The 26,504-nt window shown below is 53.3% G+C and overlaps 2 protein-coding genes across 2 annotated transcripts in view; one reads left to right on the top strand and one right to left on the bottom strand.

Moving 5' to 3' along the window:
• The window catches only part of LOC307214995 (secreted frizzled-related protein 2-like), a 187,868-nt gene that overhangs the window by 67,167 nt on the left and 94,197 nt on the right, over positions 1-26,504 (top strand). The window lies entirely within an intron of this gene.
• The window catches only part of NUMA1 (nuclear mitotic apparatus protein 1), a gene marked incomplete at its 5' end in the record, with an annotated part of 76,244 nt that continues 50,276 nt past the window's right edge, over positions 537-26,504 (bottom strand). The window contains 16 exon segments of the mRNA XM_079973249.1: positions 537-2,141; positions 3,183-3,344; positions 3,743-3,859; positions 4,241-4,459; positions 5,242-5,378; positions 6,971-7,256; positions 8,135-8,378; positions 9,085-9,245; positions 10,972-11,178; positions 11,574-11,675; positions 12,099-12,167; positions 15,166-15,213; positions 16,200-19,589; positions 22,037-22,162; positions 23,394-23,534; positions 24,856-24,973. Of these exon segments, the coding sequence (XP_079829375.1) occupies positions 2,106-2,141; positions 3,183-3,344; positions 3,743-3,859; positions 4,241-4,459; positions 5,242-5,378; positions 6,971-7,256; positions 8,135-8,378; positions 9,085-9,245; positions 10,972-11,178; positions 11,574-11,675; positions 12,099-12,167; positions 15,166-15,213; positions 16,200-19,589; positions 22,037-22,162; positions 23,394-23,534; positions 24,856-24,973 (5,563 nt within the window). The 3' untranslated portion in view covers positions 537-2,105.

Below are 26,504 nucleotides of genomic sequence, written 5' to 3'. Positions count from 1 at the left end.
GGCACACACACAATTCCACTGCCCTTACTATGCAGCCGCCACCGACTGAAGCCCTTCTCAGAACACCTTGTTACTCAGTTGAAAATCAAGTCCATGCCATTATCCACCACGCTCCAAGTATCTCCCCCCGCCCCAAATGTGGCCGCTGCCTGTCCCCAGTGAATGGCCAGGGCCACTCCTCTAGCTGCTGGACAGCACTTTCCTGGGGGAGGCAGTGCTATTTTAATGCCCCAGAAGGAAGGGGCTGTTCTGCCTCAGGTGTGGGTAGGTTTGGAACAGGACTTGCTCAGCAGGGACAGTGGCGGACTCTGTCCTGTGCCAAAGTTTTCAATAAAAGCCACCTTTAAAGGGTTTGGGGGAATGGATCTTTGTGGAAACTCAAAAGCGCTGAGAGAAATTGCACTTTGTCCAAAAGGCTCAGAGGCAGCTCCTTGTACCTCTTGGCCCTAACGCCCTGATCTAACCTAAAGCCACTTTCTGGGCTGTGCCCTCCCTCCGCTATACTCAAAGCAGGAGGAAACATCTCCAAGCCACTGTTTTTTGGGAGAAAAATACCATTTATTTACAAGTAGAAACATTATTTAAAATGACACATTTGATTGCTAATTTCTCTACAAAGGCGAGTATTAGAGGGCTGCGAGTGGTGGCGGTGGGGGCACCCTCAGGCAGTGTCCGCCCCCCAGTCCAGGAAACAGCTCACCAGGGAGATCCAGCGGGCATCTCCTGAGGGCCAAGCCCCACTGTGGGACGCTTGCCCACAGAAGGGAACCGAAGCGGGGGCCTTTGCACAGCTCCTGTGCACTCTGATGGAGCATCTGCAGGAAGAGGTCTGGCCGGATTGTGCCCCCAAGATCCACGTGTGGGCACCGGCCCCACTGCTGCCCCGGCACAGCCACGCATCCCTCCGCCCCCTTTTCAGGAGGGACACTGCAGTGAGGCCTGCCCCCTGCCCCACTCCATGCCAGTGCCTACAGAGTACAATACAAAGCAACACAGCTAAGTAAAGCCTGCGGAATAAGGGGAGGGTGAGAATGCACAGCCTGTACATAATGGAGCTTTCTCCTCCTCCTCCTCCTCCTCCAGCCCAGCCACCAGCGAGGGGCCCTTCAGGCAGCTGGCGCTCCCACCTCCTCCAGGGAATGATTCCTCCTACAGCAAGGCTCAAGGGATTTATTTATTTTTTAACACCCCCTTGCACAAAAGCCACCCCAGCTCCCAAAGGATTTCTCTCATCACCAGGAAGCAGGCACATGACTCTATGACAACCAGGGCAAAGTTTTCCACAGGAGAGATATGTGTTTCCCCCCACTGCTTCTGGTAATGAGTAAGCGACTAGTCCTCAATGTCTGACAGAAGCTTCCCACCCCAATTCTCTAGTCTGTTGGCCCTTGCTTTACAATTTTTTTTTTTTAAAGAACCAAGGAGGCTGGGAAGAGGGTAGCCTTGTGAGTGGAAAGGAGAGCCGGGTGGAGAAAACATCTCTGACTTCGGTGCCTTGGGCTGTTCACTGCGCCAATGAGGCAAGCAGAGAGCGCCCGTCCTTACTCAGCGTGAAAGGGAGGGAGCATTCGTTGGGGGGGGGGTCAGGAGAGGGGGACCTAGCTTCTCAATAGGAGGTGCCACTCTGGGAGGGGGTGTTGCATTGGCAAAGGTGGTCAATATTATGACACTGCCTCCCTGGGAGCGTAAAATACTGCCAGCCTAGTCCTCCTTTGCCAAGCACTCCTGATTCCTGCCTGACGGAACAGTGGCTGGTATTAAGGGCCAGACCCTGGAATGGTTTGGAGACTGTCCCGTCCCCCTCGACATGCCATCATCACAGAGGGGAAAGCCCCTTCCCCAATCTCTCAGCCAAGGAGGCTCACCACCCACCATCATGTGGAAACCAGGGGGCGGGGGAAGAGTCCGTGCACCAGTTGGCATCCTGACCAAAAGGCTGGGGGTGGGCTCTCAGGCCACATCAGAGCTGGGAGGGAAGACCAGGAGGGGGAGGAAGGCTGCTGGCGGCTCAGCTGGTAGCAGAGACTGGGGGGCCTTGGCACCTGGCTCCCTTCCTTCTGGGGAGATGCGGCAGGCGGGGGAGTTTTCGGCCAGGAAAAACGGTGTTAGAACTTGCTGTTCCTCGTGGACCTGGAATTCGCCTGCAGGAAGGGAAAAAGAAGACAGGAGTTGGGTGGGCTCAATGGCTCCTGCTGGGATTTTAGAAGCACAAAAGGCAGAAGGATCTAATTGGGACCCCCCACCCCACTGTTTCTACAATCCTCTGGGATTTTCTCCTGTACAAGCCCCACCGAACCAAGGACAGCTTTGGGCAGAACTCTCGTGCCAACCCCACTGCTCTCCTGCTGGTTTGAGCCACACCTAGTGCCCGATGGGGACAATCCTCCCAGCATGCCACCTTCAAGGGCACCAAAGTCTGCTGCCTGAGGAAGCTGCCTTGCTTTGCCATGCCTCTTAACTGGAAACCCAGAGAGGACAAAAAAGATGGAGCGCTGCGGCTTCATTCCCCCACCCCGCCCCTCAGATTTGATAAACCCAAGCTGAACTCGGCAGTCTTATGAGAACGATGAGCGGCTCTCATCACTCTTCTGCATGGCAGCAGATCAGGAAGAAGACAGCAGGTGAAGTCGGCCCCTCGGGCAAGGGCAGAGTCCCACACCCAGGACAGGTGCTGCAAAGCCCAGAAACCACACACCACCAGTGGGAGGGGAGGGGATGGCAGCCCAAGGGGAGGTCCGTGCTGCCCCTGGTGTGACCCAGCCAGAAGAGGTTCCATACAGGCCTGCTCGCACTGCACAAGGAGAGGCCAGCCTGCTCTGGCAGCCCATGAGACCTGAAGGAGCAAAAGGATGGCGAGTCAGGCCTGGCACGCCCGACCCTACGACTGAGCAATGGACCCAGCCCTTGCTCGACTCCCACAGGCATCTGGATGGGCCATTGGCCTGATCCAGCAGCCTCTCCCGGTGTTCTTTTGCGGGCAAACCGCCTTCTGTGCTCCAAGGAGTCCCAGACTCATGGCTTTTTCCAGCCCTCTTCTCTCTCTATTAGCTCCACCAGACTATATATCTAAATACACAAAAATGCAGGCTCACATTCCAGGCGAAATCTCTCTCCCGCCCATGCTTGCTCCAAGGGGATGCTGGGAGCGAGAGACTCATGGGGAGGCCCCTTCTCCCTCCTACCTTGCCCTTAGGCGATGACGCTGCCCTTGGGGATCTCCGGCTGCTGCTCCGGGGGGAGCTTTTGGGAGTCACTTTGCGGTTGGGCCCCCGGCGCAGGAGGCTGTTGCCCAGCTTCTTCGGAGTGTTCAGAATGCTGAAGGCCATCGACTGGCGCCTGTTGGGCTGCAGGGAAAGGGGAAGGAGTCAGGAGAATTAGGAGACCTCAGCAGCACTTCTGTGCTCTCTCATCCCCACGGCAAGGGAACCCAAGAGAAGAGTTCGCATTCCTTGGCATACTGCCTCCTCCACACACACACACCCCAGTTATTATAATCACTGCAGAGAAGCACCAAGCCTATGTCTGAAGCTAGGGAGAGATTGAATTTGTGTTATGTGGTAGTCTGGTGTTTGTGTATAGATAGGCAGAAAGGAGAGATCCTACTTTGTAGATCCTACTTCCCTGCCTGAGTAGGGGTGGTCTCGCAGCCTGCTCTGCTTCAGCAATGCCGCAGCCTCCGAGGCTCCCTGCGCCCTGCTCTGCCAGCCGGATGGAAGAGCAAGAGGCTCCGAGGCTCCCTCACCTGCTTGGTTGGCTGGGCTTTGTCCTTCTTGCTTCCCGCATGGGTGCTGTGCTTGTGCTCCTCGCTCCGCAGTTTGGGAGTCTGGGGCCGTGGGAAGCAGCTGGCAGATTTCTTGGACTGAACGGAGAAAAGGGGTGTGTGGAAGAGAGATTAGTTGGGGCCTGATGCGACTAAAAAAGACAACGGTGCCTTTCATCTCCCCGCCAAGGTGGGCAGCTGAGAAATGGGGGGGAGCAGGAGATGTCGCTTTACTGCAACTCCCAGCGACCACAGCCAGCCACACCCAACGCTCAGGGATGATGGGAGCTGCAATCCCAGAGGGACTGAAGGGTCCCTGGACCCCACCAGCACCTGCCCTAGAAGACACAGGCGAACTTGCCCCATTACACTCTGGGCATACCCAATACTCCCATAATAACCCTCCCCTATATCCCCACCCCGCCCAGCTTGAAAGGGGTTCAGGCCAGCTGAATGTGCCGCAGAGCCACTGCCACTCACCTCAGGGGTCCCTGCAGCCTGGTGGGATTCATCTGAAATGCGCTTCCTCTGCTGCCGAGTGGCAATACCCCCTGCTGCCGCCACGGAGCTCAGGGTGCTGCGGCGGGTGGCTGGGCCCTCGGAAACCTGGGAGGGCAGCATGCTGGCACGGCGGAGGGTCTCTCTGGGGTCCCCTGTCTTCATATCCTCATCTGTGATGGTGGCCAGTGACAGGGATGGCTGGCAGGTGGGGAAAAGGAGCAGTGTGGTCATCAGATGGAGGCTCTTTGTGTGCACACGCACACCAGGCTGAGCCTACTGCAAAAGTGGAACAGCCCCCAAAACGCACAGGGGAGGAAGCTCCCCAGGTGTCTATTGACCAGGACTGAGCAAGATTTACATGCACAAACACACATACAGTGGTGCCTCGCAAGACGAAAAGAATCCGTTCCGCGATTCTCTTCGTCTAGCGGTTTTTTCGTCTTGTGAAGCAAGCCCATTGATGGCTTATCGGCTTAGCGCTATTAGCGGCTTTTAGCGGCTTATCGGCTTAGCGGATAAGCGGCTTAGAAAAAGGGGAGAAAAGGGGGGGGGGAACCCGCAGGAACTCGCAAGACATTTTCGTCTTGCAAAGCAAGCCCATAGGAAATTCGTTTTGCGAAGCACCTCCAAAACGGAAACCCCTTTCGTCTAGCGGGTTTTCCGTCTTGCGAGGCATTTGTCTTGCGGGGCACCACTGTACAAGGGACTGCCACCCCTGCTTGCTCCGCTCACCAACCCTGTCTATGCACCCCTTTCACACTCTTCCCAAACCTCTTCTCCCCTCCCCCATATATTCACATAAATATGCACTAGCCCATTATAGAATCTAATTTTCCATTCACAGAATTCTCCAGGCGTTGACTAAATCATCATCAGCAGGAGCAGGCATCGCATCCCCACCCCCTGCCCTCCCTGGCCTTGAAAACCTATCGCTAGCTGCTGTGGGAGTCAGGAGTAGCTGGCCCTTTGGCGACACTCACCCGAGACTCCAGGGGGTAGCAGGTCTTCAGGTGAGGTGGGCAGATCCTGTTGCGCTGCTGGAGCTCAGCGATGCGGCTCCAGTCGTCAAGCACTTCCGGCTCCTCCTGGCAGGTGCCCATGTAGAAGCTGCTGCGCCCTGAGAAGGGTGGGGGGGAACAACAGGGGAGGGTGTCAGCTGCTTACTTCCCAGGTTGCATCACCTGCCACACAGAAGAGAGGCACCCCAAGTGGCTCTCCACAAGATAATCGACAACAGTGATCCCAATCAAGGAAGGAAGTTGTAAAGAGATTCCTCTGCACCCACCCACTCCATGGGCACGAAGAGGAAAGAGGGCAAAACAGAGCACCCCATGCACAGTTAACTGAGCCAGCCTTTCTCAACTGCAAAACAACATTCAGAAGAACCCTGCTGGTACAGGCAACTGGCATTCAGAAGCCTTGCTTCCCCTAATTGTGGAGGGAGAGCGTGAATGTGTCCAATCTTATTTTAAGTTGTTCAAGTTGGTAGCTCTCACTGCCTCCTGCAGAAGTGAGTTCCACAGAATAATTATGTACTGCGTGAAGAAGCCCTTCCTTTTATCCATCCTGGCTCTCCCGGTGTCCCACCTCTGCTGGCTGTTCTATGCATGGCCATTCCAGGCCTTGCGAGGGCTGTCTACGAGATGCTTTTGAGAAGGGAGGAGCCAAGCAGTGCCACCTTCACATTCATGCCATCACCGGCCACAAACAGTCATGGAGCAGGCAGTTTGCCAACAGGCTCCGAGGGAGGAAGTCTCACTCTGGAAGACTCACACCAAGGAGCAAAGCAGCAAGGAAAAGCTAAGAAATGCACAAGGGGACAGGTCATCACCTGTCTGTCTGTCTGTCTGTCTGTCTGTCTGTCTCTCTCTCTCTCTCACACACACACACACACACACACAAACACGGCTCTCCTGACACACATCTGGATATCTTTTAAAATCTTTTACATTTTATTATGTTTTTATATGAGTTGGAAGCTGCCTAGAGTAGATGGGTATAAACAATAAAACTGATGTTGTTGTTGTTGTTGTTGTTATGCCACTGATTGTCAGGCATGGTGGACTAATAGTGGTGGGCAGAGACAATAAATGTAGCCAGCAGGAAAACCTTCTGAAGGCAGCCCTGTTTAGGAAAATTTTCTTTTAATGACTGATTTTTTAATGTATTTTTAAACTCCTGTTGGAAGCCGCCCAGAGTGGCTGGGGAGACTTAGCCAGATGGGTGGGGTATAAGTAATAAATTATTATTTATTATTATTATTATTATTATTATTATTATTATTATTAGGGCAAGAGTTGTCTGCCATGGAACAGACCCCCTTGGAAGGTGGTGGGCTCTCCTTGTTGGAGGCTCATAAACAGAGGTGGGACTCCTGCTGTGCAGGGAGTGGACTAGAAGACCCTTGGGGTCCCTTCAAACATATTCTCTGATTCTGTGTGGATCACTGAGCTCACTGGACTCCTCTGAGATTCACCAGAGCAATTGCTGTACTCTGCTGACTGGCACAGAGGGCGAAGCTCTAGAACAGCCTTTGCCCAGCTTCTTCTGCTCCTCCAAATGCTTTGGGCTATGACTCCCAATGGCCCCAGCATCATCCAGCCATGCTTGGCTGGGGGCTGTCGGGAGTTGTAGTCCAGGACGTCGTCTAGAGGGGCCCACCAAGGTGAAGGCTGCCCCAGTCCTGCCGCCGCAACCCCCAGCACTCACCAGAGCTGGCCCCTCCGGCCTGGGAGTGTCTCATGGAGCTGCGGGTGGCAGGCCGATAGCCGGGCAGGCTCATCAACGCCGTGTTGTTGGGGGAAGAGGTGCCCAGCCTGGTGAGGGATTCCTGAGAGGGGAGGCTGGCGAGGGAGCGGGTGGAGGAAGCGGATGCGGAACGCAGGCGCGTCTTGACCGGCTCTTGGCTCGAGCTGCTGCTCTGAGACGCAGTGGAGGACTGCACACTGAGGAAAGAGGCGTCAGCACTCTGGGGAGTTTCCGGCTCAGCGTGTTTCTGTGTAGAAGCACAAGGAGGAGGAAGAGGAGGGTGAGTATAAAGAGGAGCTGCTGGTGCTGCTTAACTCTGCCCCCACCCGCCAAGCTGCTCCTCTCCACCTCCATCACACCAGACAGAATATTAGACGCCTCTGCCCTGTCTTCCCCTATCCCTTACTCGGCTTTCCTGTAAGCTAACAAGCACCAAATGCTGCATTCTTTCTTCACTCGAGAGTTGCTCCAAACCCTAGATTATTTTTGCTGCCCTTTTCTGAACCTTTTCCAACTCTACAATATCCTTTCTGAGGAGCTGTACACAGCATCCCAAATGAGGTTGCACCACAGGTTTGTATAATGGCATTATGGCACCGGCAGTTTTATTTCCAATTCTTTTCCTCTCTTCCCTAGCAATTCCCAGCTGCCACACACCAGGTCCACAGCTTCATCAAGCTATCCACGATGACCCCAAGGTCTCGTTTATGACCAATGTCAACTCAGACCCCACGAGAGCGTAGGTGAAGCTCGTGTTCTTGGCCTTGACATACATCATTTTACACTCGATTACACGGAAGTGCATTTGCCGCTTTACTGCCTGTTTACCCCACTTGGAGAGCTTGTCTTGGAGCTCTTCCAAATCCTTAAACCGTCTGCCAGCTCAGATTCATCACTCCTTGTTCCTAGTAAACCACTTCAAGAGGGCAGCTCCCATCTCTCCTGAATCCACCGCTAACAGCAGTGGTCGCCTGCTAGCCCCCCCACCCAGGGAAGCAGGCTGCTAAAAGTGTATGATGGACCTGGTTATGGAGGATGCACATTTGAGCAGCCCTGGATGCCACCTATCTCCACAGCCACCATCACCACACCTTGGCTCCCATCCCTAGGTGGCCCCCACATTACTTTGATCATGGTGATGTTGATGACCTGTGTGGTGCGCCGGCGGCCAGAGAGTGTTTTCCGCCCCGACTCAAAGGAAACGTCGCCCGTGGAGTTAACGCTGTTCTCCAGTTTGGACCTCGTGCGAGTGGGGATGGGCGTGAAATAGAGGCTCTCCAGAGACTCCACCTTCCGAGGCAGCCGGTGGGAAGAAGCCTTGGACGGCTCTGCTGTCCCAGACTCGGAGGTAGAACGGCGAGACCTCCTGCTGTGAAGAGAGATGGGGGGGGGGGTCATGAAACTGGCAGGGAGGCCACAACCACAGAACCCTCTCTTCACATTCCCAAGAACAAGGAAACTGAGAAATCTTCACAATACAATTCAAAGTGTTGGTGCTGACCTTTAAAGCCCTAAACGGCCTCAGCCCAGTATACCCGAAGGAGCGTCTCCACCCCCAACATTCAGCCTGTACACCGAGGTCCTCCTCTGAGGGCCTTCTGGTGGTTCCCTCACTGAGAGAAGTGAAGTTACAGGGAACCAGGCAGAGGGCTTTCTCGGTAGTGGCACCCGCCCTGTGGAACGCCCTCCCTTCATCAGATGTCAGGGAAATAAACAACTATCTGACTTTTAGAAATGTTTAATGTCTGATGTTTCACTACTGTGTTTGATGTCTTAATGTGTTGGAAGCAGCCCAAAGTGGTTGGGGCAACCCAGTCAGTTGGGTGGCGTATAAAACTAACAACAACGCCCCATGTCTCCAAAGTTGCTTCAGTGTCAGGCCTGCCAAATGAAGGACCCTGCAAGTGGCCACCCTTGGGGAAATATGCATTTGGTCCTAGAGCTGCAAGGGTGGGAAGCCTCTGCTCTATGCCCGATCAAAGAGCTAAGGAGGAGGAGGAGGAAAGAAATCTGGCACGGAAGCTGAGCTGCTGTGCTGCAGCCGCCTGCTTGCCTTCTAAGCTGAGGGCCAGTACCTGGTGGAGTTGAGCGGCTGTGCTTCATCGCTGGTGCTCATGTCCAGGCTGTCTGTGCTGACGTCGGCTGGGCTTTCCTGGAAGGTGATGCGGCTTTTTAATGAATCTGTGGCCAGCTGGAACTTGCCCTGCTCTCGCAGCTGGCGATCTGCAAACTCCACCTGCGTTTGGGTTGGTTAACGGTAAGGGGCAGGGTGCCACGAGCAAGCCGCGCACCAAGGAAGTCAAGAGACCCGCTAGAACCAAAATGGCTAATTAAATGTTTCTTTGCATGCATCTACGTAAGAACTGGGCCAAGTCCACCTCACTTCAGTTGCAGGTAAATATGTTGCTATATATACTAAGCATGGAAACCCATGGCTCTCCAGAGGTTGCTGGACTCCAGCGCCCATCACCCCATGTCCTTTGGCTTCCGGGCTAGAGCTGGAGGGATTTGAAGCACAGCAACACCCGGGCTTCATCCCTGGGGTACAGAAAACAGGCTAAGATACACGACGCACAGAATATTCCATTTCCTTGATGATATATGCAGGGTGCGCTTTGCCTGCTGCTCTGCTCTGTGCATATGGCAGAAGGTTTTTCAACTTCAGTTCTAGGGCAAGTCTAAGATTAAGCAGCACCAAGTTTGAAAGGATGGTTCCAAGTTATTAAAGCTTTGCATCTTAGCCAGGAAGACTACGCTACAAAGGGAGAAGCATTCACACAATATGGCCTTGTTATATTATGGGGAAGAGGTTGTCTGTCAGAAGTGGCTAGCTCACATGGGTGAATCTTTGCCAGTTTGGGGGTCAATGGCTTCCCAGTTCAAGAAGCCGGGGGTGGGGGGGGCCGCTTAAGCAACACTTAGCACAGAAAGTATAGATTGTTGGTGCAGGTCACCCACCCACGCCACTGTCCTACTCAACTTTGCACCAGCCCTTCTCACCCACTTCAAGACAGCACTAGGCAGGTCCTGGAAACCTACCACGAGCCATTTACCACGTTATTTGCCTAATTACAAAGGCACTTAAAACCATCCAAGGAGGCAGCCACAGCCTCAGAGCAGACTCTTGATTCCCCTTGCCCAGTCTTGCCTGCTGTGACTTGCAGGGGCTCTCCTGGAGACAGGAACGTAATTCTCAGCCACAGGCACCAAGGATTCCACTGGTGGCATCTGGCATGCCCAAGCGTTCCCCTCCATGCACAGCTTGGTGTTGGGGGCTGGTGTGTCCTTCCCTGCTTCCTCTCAACACCTGTGGAGCCCCGCCCACTCTCATGTGCACAGGAAGCTGCCTCAGCCCAAGTCAGGCCGGGTCCCTCTGGCCCAGCATTGTCTGCTCCAAGGGCCAAGGCTCACTCTCCGCTGCCCCAGACGAGGTTTCCAAGGACTTCAGTTTCAGGAGGGCAGATTCCAGAGGAAAACGTGGGAGAAAAGCCCTTGTGGGGATTACGCAGAGGGCTGGTGGAGCCTCCCCCTCACTGGAGGTCTTCCATGTAGAGGCTAGCGTGTCATGCATGTGCTGGTGGGGTGTGCTCTAACCCTGGGCTCCTTGCGGTGAGCAGGGGGTTGGACTAGCAGGCCTCCAAGAACCCCTCATAGGATCTCATCTGGCTCTTTGGAGTCTCAGGTGGAGGGCCTTTCCCACCACCTACAAATGCCCCCAGACTCTGGACTTTCTGCATGCAAAGCAGATGCTCTACCACTGAGCCACAGCCCTCCTGATCTTTGCCCAAAACTGAATTATCTGGGAATCTAACCTGCCCAGGAGTGCCTCCTGCACCTAGGGACCCCACAGATCCTTCTTGCAAGGGGAAATGCAGGTGGGTGGGCAGGGCCTGGAATGGAAATGACTGGGCCCTGCTGTGGACACGCACCCTGCCTCCTCAGCCATCGCCCCTCAGCCCTACCTGTGCCTCGAGGCTGCAGAGGTTCTTGGAGGTGAGCTGGGCCTCCTGCATCTGCCTCACCAAATCCTGCTGCTCCTTCATAAGGCGCTCTGATTTGGCCTTCAGCTCCGCGTTCTCCCTCTCCACCTCCTCCAGGACTCCCAGCCTCTCAAGCAGCTCCTGGTTTTGTTGCTTCTTTGCGTCGTAGTGGGTCTTGGCCTTCTCCATCTGAGGGGCGAGGAAAAGTGAGACAACCGTCAAGCACAACACCTGCCAGTCTTGAGCCAATTTCCCGCAAAGCCGGGACATCGGAAGCCAAGGCTGGTGCTTCCTTAAGAGACCCTTGCTCAGCCATGTCGTTGTGCAACGTCACAAAGTGTTCTTACCCTCCACACACCCACATTTGCAAACCTCATCATGCAGGTCTTACATGCCAGTCTGTTAGCTCAACGGCCGCCATTTTTGTAAGCTATGGAATTTTGAGGCCTATAATGGCAGAGCTTCTTTTCTTAGTACTTGCCTTAACTGTGACTGTTTAATACAGGGTAGAAGCCAGGCTGGTGGCTCTCTCCCCTCCCACCCCTCACTTCTGCCCCAGAGGGAGACAGCTCCCCTTTTTCTACCTGTGTCTTGTAATGCTCAGCAGCTTGTTCCTTCTGGGCCACCTGAGACTGGAGATTCAAGATCTTCTCATTCTGGTGCTTAAGCTCTTCTTCATGCACCTGCTGAGGAGAGACCCAGATATTCCCTTACAGTGCCAGAGAGGGAAATTGTTTTCTTTCATCCCCATGACTCTTGCACCAGCTGAGTGAGGTTGCTCAGTAGACTTACAAGGGTCCTTTCCACCCCTTGTCTTTGAAAAGCTGGCATCGGTGAAAACTAAATAGCTTTAATTGGATTTTGGGGGGGAAAGGCAATAAATTGTCACTGTTTCACATTTCTTGTTATTATCTTCCCTGACTCCCCTTGCCCTTGATTGCAGGGGATTAGACTAGTGGGTCATGCAAACCACTATTCTGAATGCTTTTTATAGGGTAGGGTGGGGATCTGGGGATAAATTTATGAAGCCAATGGGACAGTGCCCCCCAAAAGCTTGGGCACCTCTGCACTAGGAGAACTCTCTCCAGGCTCCATCCCTGGAAGCTCACCTGGGCTCTCTGCTGCTGGGCTTGAGTGACCTTCTCCTGCTGAGCGTACTTCTGTTTCAGCTCCTCCAGCTGGAAAGGAAAGGGGGGGGGAGAGAGAGAGAATAGTTATTCCAACCCCTCCCCCTCCTGCTCAAAGCGCTGTTCAGCCACTCCCTCCTGGCTCTTTGAGGCTCTGCACCCCATGGCTCTGCACAGAGCCACCCATTCAGCAATCTCTGTCCCCCTCCTAAACCTGCTGTACTGGAACAGCCATGCCTAGAAAAGGACTGGCTGGCAGGAGGCCAAGGAAGTCTCCCCCTTTTACCAAAAGCTGTGACTCCTGCATTGCAGCAGATTGGACTAGATGACCCTGTGGGGTCTATGATTCTATGAGCTAGGCATCAGAGAGTCACAGTTTAGGGCATCTCGGGACTGAGCACTTTATCCAGTTTGGGGGTTGGAAGGAGGAATCTGGCGCTGTCTATGTTACTCAGCTTGGCCCCTTCAGCATCAAACACTTCTCTTGTAAGTCAAGCCCCATGCGAAAGAAAGAAAGAGGGGGGAGGGCCAAGTTCTGCACCTGGTAAAAGCAACACTAATAGGTCACTGAATGTGTTTTTGGATAACGACTCTGATTGCTAGGAGGAAAACAGCTGTGAGGCCCCAATTCAATGCAAGCACTGCTCAGCCTCCCTGAGACTGAGGGCGTTTCCCCCAGAACTACACACCTTTTTCAAGCTTCTTTTTGCAACCATGATGCCATAGTCTGAATTCTGTCAAATGCCACAGACCCTCAAGAGTTACTACAGGAACACAGAAAGAACTGCATGCAGCAGGCCAGAGTCCTCTATGCCTGGAAGCACCTTCCAGGCATACCCTCCGACAGGTTCCCTTCCACCCAGGAAGCATCAGTATCACTGGAGCCCCTGTCCTAAACATTCTGCCCCTGGAAGCAGCAGCAGAGAGCGCGCCAGAGCAGCCTCCAACCCTCCACCAACACATCTATGCTGCACACGCAAACACCACATTCCAGTTGCAGGTTGGGTCAGTGGGCTTCAGAGCAGAAATGGTGCATGGGGGTTAGCAGCTTCCCAGGAAGAGCAGCTCTCTACAAGCAGAAGAGCTGGGGTGTGCTGCAAGCAGATGCTCTGACATGCGATGAAAGTGATGCTGGAAGTTAATTAGCCACACCCACCGTCCTGCATTTCCCACCTCCAGGTCTCCCCAGCAACCCCAAAGCAGGGTCTCCATTGCCAACTGTTTGCCTCTCGTGCGCTCGGGGGTAAGGGAGCATCAGGGATCCACGGAAACATTGAAGGTCCAAGAGGGTTTCTGAAGTGGAGGGGGCCGTTTCAGGGGATTCTAGTTTAAGCTGGTTTGCTCTTAATGGAGGGCTTTAAAACACAGGGGTGAGGGGGTGGACTTGTCTTCAGGTGCAACCATGCTTGCAGATGGCTAAGAGAGGTGGTGGTACTTTTAGCTCCTGGTAACCCTGAAGGTTAGAGGGCTGGCCCCCCTGCGTTGCAGACCCTGCACTCTGCCTGGAGCTCAAGGTCTCCCCTCCCGAGAGCAGTATCATTCACAGAGATTCTCTCCTATACCGAAGGGAAATATAGGAAGGAGATGTGGAAGACAGAATGCCAAAAGATGCAGCAGCTGGAGCGGGAAAGGACCTCGGAGATCATCAAGTCCTACTCTCTGCTGCTCAAGGCATAGGGCACCTCTGGCTTCATATTGCTACTCCCCTCTTGGCGCAGTAGTCTTAAAAAGTGGTGCCCAGAACTAGAGAAAGTGCGCCAGATGCAGGTAAAGGTGGTTAAAGAACCCCTGGATGGTTAAGACCAATCAAAGGTGACTATTGGGCTGCGGCTCTCATCTCACTTTCAGGCTGAGGGAGCCAGCATTTGTCCACAGACAGCTTTCCGGATCATGTGGCCAGCAGGACTAAACCACTTCTGGCATAATGGGACATGGTGGCAGAAGCTAGAGTGCACAGAAACACCGTTTACCTTCCCAACGCAGTGGTACCTATTTATCTACTTGCACTGGTGTGCTTTCGAACTGCTAGGTTGGCAGGAGCAGGGACTGAGCAACAGGAACTCACCCCGTCTCACAGCACATAGCTAAATAATGAAACTCACTCCCCCAGGAAGCAGTCATGGCCACCAACCTAGATAGCTTTGAACAAGGATCAGATAAATTCATGGAGGAGAAAAGGTTCCCCATGGCTACTAGCCCCTGGCGGCTATGCTCTGCCTCCACAGCTGGAGGCAGCAGCACTTCTGGATCCCAGTTGCTGGAAACTGCAGGAGGAGAAGGTTGCTCTTGTGCTCAAATCCTGTGAGGGGGTTTCCCTTTTGGGGACCTGCTTGGCCACACTGGGAACAGGATGGAGGACTAGATGGGCCATTGGCCTCTTCCAGCAGGTTGTTCCACTAGGAGTTACAAAGAGAAGTGGGAAATTCTACAGGGCAAGTATCTGGTACGCCCCAAGCTGCTCCCAAGGCTTCCCAGGTGTTGGGGTGAGAGGGCGCAAGAGGATGCATGCGGTGCTGTACTGCGGTGCTATCAGAAAAAGAGGCACCAAGGAGATCTTTAAAGGGGAGGGCAACAAAAAATGGTGTGTGGGTGTGTAGCAAGCCCTCATACTACTATGAGACCTGCTGGAAGGGCAACAATCCCAGGTAGACTGACTTTGCTGCCCGCTGGCGTGACTTCCTTTGCAAACCTTGGCTTGCCACATAGCTATGGACAGTCTTGCCTTTGGTGCAAAGGACAGGATTTGTGTGCTTTCTGCTCTTGCCAAGTAATTTTTTTTGTCACAGTAAGAGAACAAAAGTTTTGCTGACCTGTGTGAGGAGGCATCTGGGCATAAGGTGCAGCGTTTTAGAGAGGTATTGTGAAGCCCTGTTTTCCCACACAGCCCCCAAACGAGGGTGGCGGCGGCCTTATTACTTGTCCTCTGTAAGCCCCCATTGCAAACAGTTCACAACAGGAGATGGCAGCCATGATGGAGGGGAAGCAGCAGCAGCAGCAGCTACGTCATGCACTGTCACCGTTTAAGCAGCTGACACCTGGCATGCATTACCTGGCATGCATTAGCTCGCTCTTTCTGATATACCTCTAGCTGCTCCACCTGTAGGATTGGGGGGTGGGTGGGAGGGGGAAGCAATGAAGGCAGACGTGAAAACACCACAAAAAGCAGCTGGAGCAACTTGTGGCAAGGGTGGGAGCTCAACTGCCAACCCAATCCAGACTGAGAAGGTATTGCTCATCCCTTCCCCAGAGGCTCAGAGCTGAGAGGGTAGTATATAAACCAGAGGAGAAGACTTGTGGAACCTGGAGGGGCAATGCTAGAACACTGCGTACATGCAGGAGCAAAAGGGAGCCCATTCGAGGATAACATATAGCCAGCATCTCAAGCAAACATGGCTCCTGGACAGCAGCACCCCCTTTGTTAACTTGCGTGCTTTAACTTTCAGGGCTGGATATAGAAGGCGATTGGGCCGGATCCAGCCCCTGGGCCTTAGTTTGCCTACCCATGTTCTAGAGGGCTAGAGATGGAAGGAGGGTCCCCATTGCTCAAGATGCACCCCGTGAGCCAAATAAGGTCTGCTGAGCCTTTCAGGCCACATCTTGCTTCTGAACATTCCCTCAATCTGAACTGCACTATACAGAATGCAGCAAGGTGCGCCCCCACCCCCAGGTGCCTTGCAACCTCATCCAATCCTGAGAGTGATGCTTCCGTCGCTCAAGGGTGGCCCTGCAGAGCTGTCCCCTTCATTAAGCAAACTGAAACCAGAATTTCTAAGCAGCATGGAAAACCATTAAGAGCCACCATCATTTTCTGTCCAGCAGGCAAACCTAGGCCGGATCCCAGACGGTTTACTCCATCCATCTGCCTAATCTCCAGAGGCAGGGCTGCCCCCAGGTGAAGCAAGGGAGTAGGGACGAAGTGGTGGTGGGGGGCCGCAAAGAGGATGAGCTTTGCCCCCCACCCCTCCACCCTGTTTCAAGAGGGCAAAGAAACCACAGGGTGGGTTGGGGAGGTGCAGCTACCTAGGGCTAGCCCCTGGGCAACCCCCAACCCCAAAAGCAACCGAATCCCGTGTGGGGCCTTACCTGCACCAGCTGCCTCTGCTTGCTCTCCTCGTACTTCTTCTGGGTGTCCTCGAGCACCCGCTTCATGGCGGCCACCCGCTTCTCCGAGTCGAGCCTGACCAACTCCATCTCCCGCGTGTGCTGCTTCTTGACCTGGGCCAGCTCTGCCGGCAGGTGCTGCAGCCCCCGGTTCTCCTCGGCCAGCTGCGCCTGGCCCTGCTGGAGGGCGGCCAGCTGCCCCGCGTAGCTGGCCTTCTCCGCCTGCAGCTGCTGGATGGCCCGCTCCCGCTCCAGGAGCCTCTCCTTCACCGCCTGCAGCTCTGCCTGCTCCAGCTTGGCCCTGGCCAGCTCCGCCTGCAGGAGGCCGGCGGCGCTCTGCATCTGCTCCAGCTTCTCGCGGTGCTTGCTCTCCTGCGAGGCCTGCTCCGCCTGCAGCTGCTGGTAGAGGCACTTGATGGGCATCAGCTCTGCGATCAGGGCCTGGGCCCCTGCAAACTCCTGCTGCTGGGCGGAGAGCTGCTGCTCCTTCTGAAAGGCCTTCTCCTGCCAGGACTTAAGCTCCTTGCAGAGGTCCTCCTGCCGCTTGGAGGCAGCGCTCTGCTCCTTCTTCAGGGCCTCCACTGACACCCGAAGCTTCTCCGCCTGCTCCTGGGAGCTCTGCGCTTCGGCTTTCATGGTTGAGCACCTCTCAGCTGCCCGGGAAGCGGCAGTGGCCATTTCCGACTGCAGGATCCGCAGCCTCTCCTCCAGCTTCTTGCTCTTCTCGGACTCAGCCAGGGCCAGCCGCCTCAGGTCCTTGATCTCCCCCTCCTTCTCCAGCTGCTGCCTTTGCATGATGGAGGTCTCCTTCTCCATGCTGCTGATGATGCTGGCCTGGCGCTCCGATTCCTGGGCACAGCGTGACAGCTGCTCCTTCCAGCTCTCCTCAGACTTGCTCTTCTCCTGGGCTGCAGCACGTAGGACAACTAGCTCCTTCTCGGCTCGGGATGCTGCCTCTCTGCTCTGGGCCAGCTCCTTTCCTTTGTCATGGAGCTCCCTCTTCAGCTTCTCTAGACTGGACTTGGATGCCTCCAGGAGCTGCTCCTGCTCCGCGGCCCTCTCCTTGTGCTGCGCCACCTCCTGCTTCAAAGCCTCCGCCTCCACCTGCTGCTCCCGCTCAGAGGCGGCTGCCACCTTCTCCAGCCGGGCAACGGTGATCTGCTGCTCCTTGCACTGCTTCTCCAGCCTCTCCACCTGCGTGCGGAGAGCCTCGCACTCCTTCAGCTGCCCCTGGTAGAGCTCTCGGCTGGAGGTGGACTCCTGCTCCTGCTGCCGCTTCTGCTCCTCTAGGCTCTTGAGGGAGGCGTCCTTGGAGTGCATCATCGATTTGATGCTGTCCATCTCAGCCTTCTGGGTCCGGGCTGCCTCCAGGAACCCTTGCAGCTCGCTCTCCATCTTGGCAGCCCTCTCCTTCAGGGCCTCAGCGGAGGCCAGTTCCCCCTTCAGCTTGCTGACCGTCTTCTGCAGGTCCCTTAGCTCCTCGCTGCGGGAGATGTTCTTGAGGCGCAACTCCTCCAGCTCCCGCTCTTTCTCCCCAACCAGCTCCTGGGCCCTGGCTACCTCCTCCTGGAGCCCAGAGACTTCCACTCGGTGCTCGTTGGTGACATTCTGCAGCTGCACCTCCAGGGCTGCCTTGCTGACTTTCTCAGCGGCCAGTTCCGCCCTGGCCCGTTCCTCCTGGCCCACCAGCCGTTTGGTTTCCTCCTTGTGCAGGGCCAGCTCCTGCTTCTGCTGCTGGGAGGCCTCTTCCAGCTTGGCCTTCAGGGACTTCAGCTGGCCAGACAGCTTCTCTGTCTCGCGCTCCTTCTCCTTCAGGGCTGCCCTGGTGCTAGAGAGGCTGGACTCAGCTGCACTCAGGTCCTTATGGCTCTGATCCCCTGCCAGCCTCACTTGAGCCTCCAGCTCAGCTACCTTGCGCTTCTCCTCTGCCAGCTCCCTGGTGACAACTTCCAGCGCCTGGGCTGCTTCGTGCCCCTCCTTCTTCCCTTTGGCCAGGCTCTGGGCAGCCTCCCTCTGAGCCACAGCCACCTTCTCCTGCAGAGAGGCAATCTCTGCCCGGAGCTGGTCCTCTGTGCTCTCCTTCTCCTTGACCTGCGACGTGGCACGAGCCAAGTCCGCCTGGAGCTCAGCCAGTGCTCCTTGGTGCTTGCTGTTCAGGTGCTTCACCTGAGCCTCCAGTTCTCCCACCTTCTGCTGCTCGGCCTGCAGCCTCAGGTGGGCCTGCTCCTGCTCCCCGCTCAGCGCTCGGACCTTCTCCTTAAGCCTCCCCAGCTCCCCTGGGTCTCCTTTGGCAGCCACAGAGGAGAGCTCTGCCATCTGGTGCTGCAGCTCCTCCACCTTGGTCCTGGACGCTTCCCCTAGCTGCTGCACTTGTCGCTCCAAGGCTTGCCTCTGGGCCTTCTCCTCACCCATCTCCCGCAAGACCTGGTCCCGGTGCTTGCTCAGTTCCTGAATCTGCTCCTCCAGCTCTGCAATCCGCCGAAGGTTGCCCTCCAGGGACTCGGCCGCCCGCCTCTTCTCATCCTCCAAGATGCCTTCTGTGTTGCAGACAGACTCCTCCAGGATCAGGAGCCGCTCCTGGAGACGGGTGTTCTCCTTGGCCAGCTTCTCCTTGTCAGCCAGCTTCTGCTGTGCCTCACGAAGCTGGCCTTTCAGCACCGACATGGCTCCTGCTTGGGCCTCGCTCTGCTGGCACTGGGCGGTGAGGGCCAAGATCCTGGCCTCCAGCTCCTGGACCTTGTGGCTCAGATCGGCCTTCTCCCTCTGGGCTTCCGTGGCAGTGGCACTCTGAGCACGCAGCCGCTCGGTCAGGGTAGACAGTTCTGCCTCCTTCTCCTGGAGTTGCCTCAGGGCCAGCTCTTTCTCCTGGGCAGCCTTGTTGTATGCTTCCTGGCCTGCAGCCTCCACCTGCGTCAGCTTCTGGCTGCTCTGCTGCAGCTTGCTGGTCAGCTGGTCTACCTGGAGGCTCAGCTCCTGAAGGGCTGTCCGGGAGGCCTGCTCGCTCTTCTGCAAGTCCTCAGCCAGCTGGCCCTTCTGCTGCTGCAGAACCAGCAGGTCCTGGTCCTTCTGATGGAGAAAGCCCATCAGCTTGGCAATCTCAGCCGTCAGGGCGTTGACCTGAGCGACCAGGCTCTCCTCCTGGGCACGCAGATCCTGCTCCAGCTTCTCCTTGCCTCGAGAGCTCTCAGAGAGGGACTTCTGCAGCTCCGTCAGCAGGCCTGTCAGCTGGCGCTTCTCTGCCTCAAAGCTGCTTCTCTCGGACTGGAGGTTGCCCTCAAGCAGGTGCTTCTCCTCTTCGAGGCGGAGGACCGTTGCCTGCAGCTCAGTCTGCTGGCCACTCAGGTAGGCCACCTGCTGGTTCAGTTCTTCAAGCTGGTGGGACAAGGAACAGCGAACAAGGTTATGCACCCAGAGAACACACAGAACGAGCCTTGCTCCTTCCCCTCCAATACTGCCCAAATACAGACTCACAGCTTATGCACTTAACTTACACAATCTCAGTTTTACGTGCTTGACCAATTTTTTTTTTTTAAAGGAACGTGTGTGGTGTTGGGAGACATTCTGCACAGAAACATGTTTGTACCTTTAAGAACACTTTTTGTGAGCTCTGGGCTAATTGGGTGCAGCTGGCCATGGCTACAAAAGGAGAAAAGCCGCAGTTTGTACTCTGCCTGCAGGAAAAACACGCACTTGCTTTGCTGTTTGTTGTTTTGAAATAAAGTCTTTATTTAGTTTGGTTTTACACTGGTCTCAGCGTGTCACGGTCTCTGTCATCTGCAACCAGTGGAAAATCCCCCTCTAACATGTGGAGGAAGTGGGGGAGTCAAAAGGGGGGAAGACAGCCAGCAATCCTACCTGCCATTGCACTCACCCTGGGAGAGCATTCAGATGTGCAGGGCGACCTTGGGAGTGTACAGTAAGTGTAGCCCTGTGCTTTTTATGGCCTTTAAAGGGTTGTTTTGACTGTTTGCGATGTTGGGTTTACATGCTATCCCCGGAAGTAACCTCCGCATCAAGTTGAGTTGAACATGCCACTCCTCAGTGAGAATGAGGCTGTGCCTAGACAGAAGGCCATGATTTGTACTCATCAGCATTCAACACCACACTCAAGACGTCAGCTCTGCCTATCTGAAGCTGAAGCCAGCCAAGGCAGAGGATCCAAACTGCCTAACTGTGTATGCCACAGGTCACTTCCCCCATTTTGTACCTTTAATGAATGTGGAGGCTGTTTTAAATTTGTTTGTTTGGCTTTTGTTTTGCTGCTGTTGTTTGTTTTTAAAGACAACAGAGCCTGACTAAAGCATTTGAAATGCCAGGGGCAGACTTAATTTATTTTATATACTGCCCTTCATCCAAAGATCTCAGGGTGGACCACAAGATACATGTACTGGCCAGTAAGGCAGGCTGAAGCTGTAGGGAGCGGAAAGAGTAGGCAAGTCCAGAGCTAAGGCAATACAGTGGACTGCAATACAGTGGACCAGGCTAACAATCAGTCGACCAAAACACCACCTAACAATATCTGGGAATACACAGAGAGACACAACTCCTACAACTGAAGGGACTTTTCAGGCTAGTTATAGTCCATTAACAACAGAAACTGAATCAAATATTTTTACAATGGTCCAAGTTAACAGTGGTTAGTTAGGACTGCTAGGCAGACATTCCCTCAAGTCACACTCTTTTTTAGGGAAGTGTCTCTATAAATATACCCAATGTTAACATGTAAAAAGTCAATGAAGCTATTAATGTTTTTTTGAATTAACAATAAAAAGCCACAAGTGCCTGCATTAACTCTGCAAAGAGTGGCCTGAACTGCCCAGATGTGGTTTTCCGTTACGCAGTTTCATGACTAAAACCACGAGCCTAACATAGATGAGTCACTGGCCTGTGCCTCTGAGCAGAGCTGATGCAGAATCCCTTGGCAAATAGTTCCCGTGGGCACACTTATCGTAAGAAACTAGCTCTAAAGTCTAATTCAGAGGTGGGGAATCCCTGGTCCGTGAGGCCCTTTCCAGCCAGCCACACCCCTTTGCCACTCACCCAATGTCATATGCCACCAGGCCTGGGACAGGTAAAGCCACAGCTGGCAAGGAACCATGGGAAGCCAGGCACTCAAAGTGCCATCCCAAGTGTCCTGCACAGCTGGCATTTGGCAGTTTGAATCTGGCAGCAAATGGCCACCTTTTCATCCAGTCCATTGGGCAACATTAGTTACCCCACCTCTTATTCAACAAAAATATCTGTTCTGAGGACATGGGACGAGCATGAATGTATATTTTAATCAAGAACATCCCTTTTTACAATTTCATAAGATTTATACACTGCTTGATTGTGGAAAAAACACACACCTTCAGAGTGACCAAAAAAAAAAAAAAAAGACAAAACAAAATTATCACCAAGAAAAATTAGCAACAATGATTTTGGGGGCATTCAGAAAGTTAAAAGAACAATAGACTAAAAACAGATTTAACATTTGCTTCAACTTTCTAAACATCCGGGTAGGCTTGTCTAAACAAAACTGTTTTTAGCAGGCACTGAAAAGGGTACAGTGAAGGTGCCTGCCTTGACGTCAACAGGCAGGGAGATCCAAAGTGCAGGTGCTGCCACTCAAAAAGGTAAGAGAGTTCTTACAGATGCGAAAGGGGTGTTATGTGGCACCTGAAATATACACTCCTTTTTATACAACAATGCAGTTCAACTAGTTGGTGACACGGCGTTATCAAGGGTTTCACAGAGCGAGCCACCTGACCGCCCCGGCCCCCTGTGTGACAAGTGACATTTCTCTACTGGGATCCGTCTCACCAGGGCCCTGCTCCTACCTTCAGAATGTCACCCATGACCTCTCCTTTCTCTGGCAAGGAAGTGGTCTCCTTCAGCTTCGCCATCTGGTCCTCCAGCAAGGAGTACTTTCCCTGCAGAATCTCCAGCTTCTCTTCCAAGCACCTCTGGAGAACAAGGCACAAGTGGGGAATGGAATTGTGGAACCAGAGTTGGAAAGAACCATCCCATCAACCCAGTTGGTCCAACCCCCATCCCCACCAGCAACAGCCACCACCACAGAAGACCGCATCACCTCTGACTGCTGGAGGTAGATGCACCTGCTCACACCTCTTCTGGTCCAGGGAGGCAAAGGACCATGGGCAATGACCCCACAGTGCCTCCTCCTTTTCCATCTAGTGAACTTTTCCAGGGATCTACCCATGTGACTGTGTGGTGTCCAACAAGGAAAAAGCCACATTACTTATCTGCAACTCACTCCCCCCACCCTACACAAACCCGTTGCCCAAGACTGAGCCCAGGGATGACCTCCTCTCCATTAAGGGGGAGGGCTCCCTGCTTGTTAGAACTCCTGACCGGGCTTTCATGAGTGAAATGTGTGAAGAATAACAACTGAACAGCCACCACCATTACGGCACATACCCACAACCCCCTTAAATAGCTCTTCTTGGGGGAGAGCACAACAGAAGTGGCAGCCACAAGCAGCAACTATGCTTTGAGCATACTCAGAGCCCAGGAAGCATGACAGAAGCAACTGTTGAAAGGCAAATATCCCTGACCAGAAGCAGAGGCCCTGGGAACTCAATCTGTGTTGTTACAAATCCCTTTTCGGCACACTGTAGGATGTACAAATGGCGCACCTACTTCTTCATGCCATTCCTATCACGGGCTATAAAAGCTACTGCTGAAGGTACCAGAGCCAATCTAACCTGCTCCTTACTTTGCTGGCCTATTTCCATGCAGCCTGGGAAAGCCAAGACTGATCCCAATTACAAAAGCTGCTGCTGAAGTTGCCAGAGGCCAACTTACCTGCCAGTCCAGAGAAACACGCTGCTCAGGATGTCTAGAGGTAATCAGGGCAGGGGGCTGTTTAGGGGCTTTCATTTTGGTGGTACATTGTTTTTGCTGTTTTTTTGTTGTTGTCTTTTTGTTGTTCAGCCTTCTTATGAATTAGAGGGGGGTTGTTTAATCTGATTATTTGTTAATGAGACATTTCCATTAACTTGTTTAAAAAATCCTGTATTTTGTAGCTTAGTGAAATTATGTATTTGTTAGCAGGCTGAAGCATCATTTACTGCAGAAAATCAATGACAGTGATGACCATATGGACAAGGAGAACAGACCTCCTGGCCTTGCCCCCTGGGGGTGGAAGGGGGATGTCTCTTCCTGCCCACTGACCTTCTCACTGAGGGCACTGCTCAGCTCCCTCTCCAGGCGGCTCCTCTGCTCCTCCCATTCCCTTAGAGCTGTGTTGTGCTCTTCCGAGAGCTCATTCATGGCTTCCTGAAGCTCCGTGTGAACGTGAGCAAATTCCCGCAGCTGTGTTGCAAAAACAGGGAAAGGATTTATTTGACACTTGCTGTCTTTGTCTTTAGCATTGGTACAAACTCCCCTGCCCTGAAATTGTGGCAGACTGTGCAGAACAAACCCTCTACTGCAAGTGTGTAATGAAACATGAAGAAGGCAGCAGCAAAATGTGGCTGGCATTTGTTGGAGACAAGCAAATAACATTTCCTTCTCAATGAACTTCTAAGACAATTCATGTGTTGCTTTAAACCACAGGAGGACACTGTCTGTCAACCTAGCCTGCACTTGCTTGTAAGTCTCTGTAGGCTAACTCCACCCCTTAAAAGCTGACCAATTTTGTTGCTGTTTTCTCCCAGCTTGTTGAGACAGGATGCAAAATTTCATCTCTCGCAGATCCACTTATCCTATTAATAGTTCCTGCATCAATAAAGCCTCTGAACTCCAGAAATTAAGTTATTATTCCAATCTAATTTACCCAAGCTGTGCGGTCTGCTAACAGTATTAATGCTACTGGTGGAATACAGGTGGTTATAGCTCAGTCGGCCTTGTTGGGATTCCTCTGAAGTCCCTGTGTTCAATTCAAAGACAAGCATAAGCATTGCTAAGGGGCTTTGAATTGGGGGACCGAGGTTTTACAAAAGGGACCTCATAGCTCAGGGTGGAGTCCATCCTTTACATCCAGCATGTTGCAGGTCTAATCCCTGGCTATAGTTAAGAGGGTCTCAGGTAATAGGGAAGAGACCTCTCTGTCTGCCTGAGGGTCCCAGGGAACCACGGCCAGTCAGAGCAGACAAGATGGACCAGTGGCCTGACTCTGTGTAAGGGAACCACAAGCTCCTCTAAGGCCTTCACATGGGGACTTGTGTAACCCGCTCTGCTGCTGTAGTTTTTACTTGCCTCTCTTTATTCTGATGCTGTGCTTTGTAATTATTATATGGTTTGTTTTATGTACTGTTTCTTGCTATTTGTATAGATGAAGGGCAGGATAGAAATATTTTTAATAAATAAACAAAATAACCACTTGAGTTTCAAGATTCCCTGTGGTCTTATGACACATGAGCTGAGAACAGTGCACATTTTTCCAGGGTGCCACCACAATGCCTTTCTGCTCCAAGACCAAAACTCAACAAATCCTTTCCAGGTTCTCAAGGCGCAGAAAAGGAATCAAGGGTCACCCGAGTTTCAGGTAGAGGCAATACCTCAACCTCGCTTAGTTCCTTTCCAAAACGGAAGCCTGCAGGTCCAGTATAATTGTGCTTCTCCCCACCCCCAACCCCACATTTGGAGACTACAAGGCTGCTGCAGCAACAACAGAAAACAGGTGCTCACGTACCCTGAAAGCAAGATCCCCATTCTCTTCTGAGAGCTGGTTGATTTTCCGGTCCATCTGGCCTTTTTCAGTTTTGAGGTCCTGGCACTGCTTCAGTGTCTCATGTAGGCGCATGAGGAGGCTGAGGGAGAAAGAGAGAGAAGCAGGCATGACAAGAAGCAAGAGCGCTACTTGAGGGCAAGAGTGGCTCCCTCCCTTGGCCTGGGCTCTGGAGCCAAGAGCAGAGCAGCACCTCAGGGAACCTCTCCCAACACAGGGTGCGGATCACCTCCTTCCTTGGAGGTTTTTAAGCAGAGGCTGGATGGTCATCTGTCATGGATGCTTCAGCTGAGATTCCTGCACACAGGCGGGGCTTGAGCCTCCACTACAAGGCCGAGAGCTCTTTGGGTTGAAAGAAAGCCTGGTTGCCTGCCTTGCTCCACAGCTATTAAGGGTTGTTGCTGCTGCTATGACTTCTTGAGGGAGTTCCATGCTTAGAACAGCTCAGCTCCCTTTAAGTACTATGAAATCCAAAGTCCAACACAGTAGACTTTGAAAGATGCCACGCGCAAGGCTCTTTGGGGATGACAAACCAGCATCCCTTAGTCAGGGCCCAAGTCAACTTCTGAAAAGGGGGTTTAGTCAAAGCAACAGCAGAGGGCCAACAAATCCTAGTCCAGGGTTTCCCAAACTTGGGTCTCCAGCTTTTGTTGGACTACAACTCCCATCATCCCTAGCTAGCAGAACAAGTCGTCAGGGATGATGGGAATTGTAGTCCAAAAACAGCCAGAGACCCAAGTTTGGGAAACCCTGCCCTAGATTGAGCACATCAGTTCCTGCTTACCATGGATCTCTAGGATATAATAGGGACCAAGATTCCACATCTTCCCCTTTCCAAGTGAATGATCAGGAGCTTGAGAGAGGGGAGAGTAAATGAGGGGAAAGAAGACATGCCTTCCTCCTCTCTCCCCACTGAATGTCAGCCACAAACAAGTCTGAAGGAGGAAGAGAATAATTCTCAGCTGTTTTAATGAAGAATCAACTCCAAGCAGCTGAAGGCAATCATAAGCCAGGTGTGCCTAGGGAAGAGATTTGCAAATGACTCTCAGCTGTTTCTTAAATGGCACCCATGTGCCAGATACTATAACACCACAGCAGTGGCACAGTCCCTAGAGCATGGACAGAATTTCCTCCCTCTCCTTTCTTTCAAGGAGCTGGTCTAAAGCAAATGCACATGGATCCTTTGAATTTTCTTGACAATAATGCTACGAAGCGGGTTAAGTCAGAGACAGCGACCGGCCCTGGGTCAGTGGGTGAGCTTCATAGCTGATAGAAAGGACAAGGTGGAGGGTAGACAAGATAAGCAAAGATGCTAGGAGGGTGGAGAGCAAATTGGTTGGAGCCTTTTAAGGCAAAGGCACCAGTCATGGCAAGGAAGGCACTACAGGCCGAAACAGCACACAAAAGATAGTGAAGGGCAGCAAAAACAAGTAAGATAATAAGACAAATAAGGATAATGAAAAGGGCAGGAGCTAAGGAGAGACCCTGGCTGCTTCGATTAAAGGTAGGAACAACTGAGGTGCACGGTGGGAACTGCCCAGTTCCCAAGGTGTCCTGACTACCTTTGACCAGCAGGTGAAGCCAGAGGCCAGCACTATTTTCTTACCCGGCAA

The sequence above is a fragment of the Podarcis cretensis genome, assembly GCF_951804945.1.
Source record: "Podarcis cretensis genome assembly, chromosome: 4".
In the NCBI taxonomy this organism is placed as follows: domain Eukaryota; kingdom Metazoa; phylum Chordata; class Lepidosauria; order Squamata; family Lacertidae; genus Podarcis; species Podarcis cretensis.
This window is presented reverse-complemented; position numbering and strand designations above follow the sequence as displayed.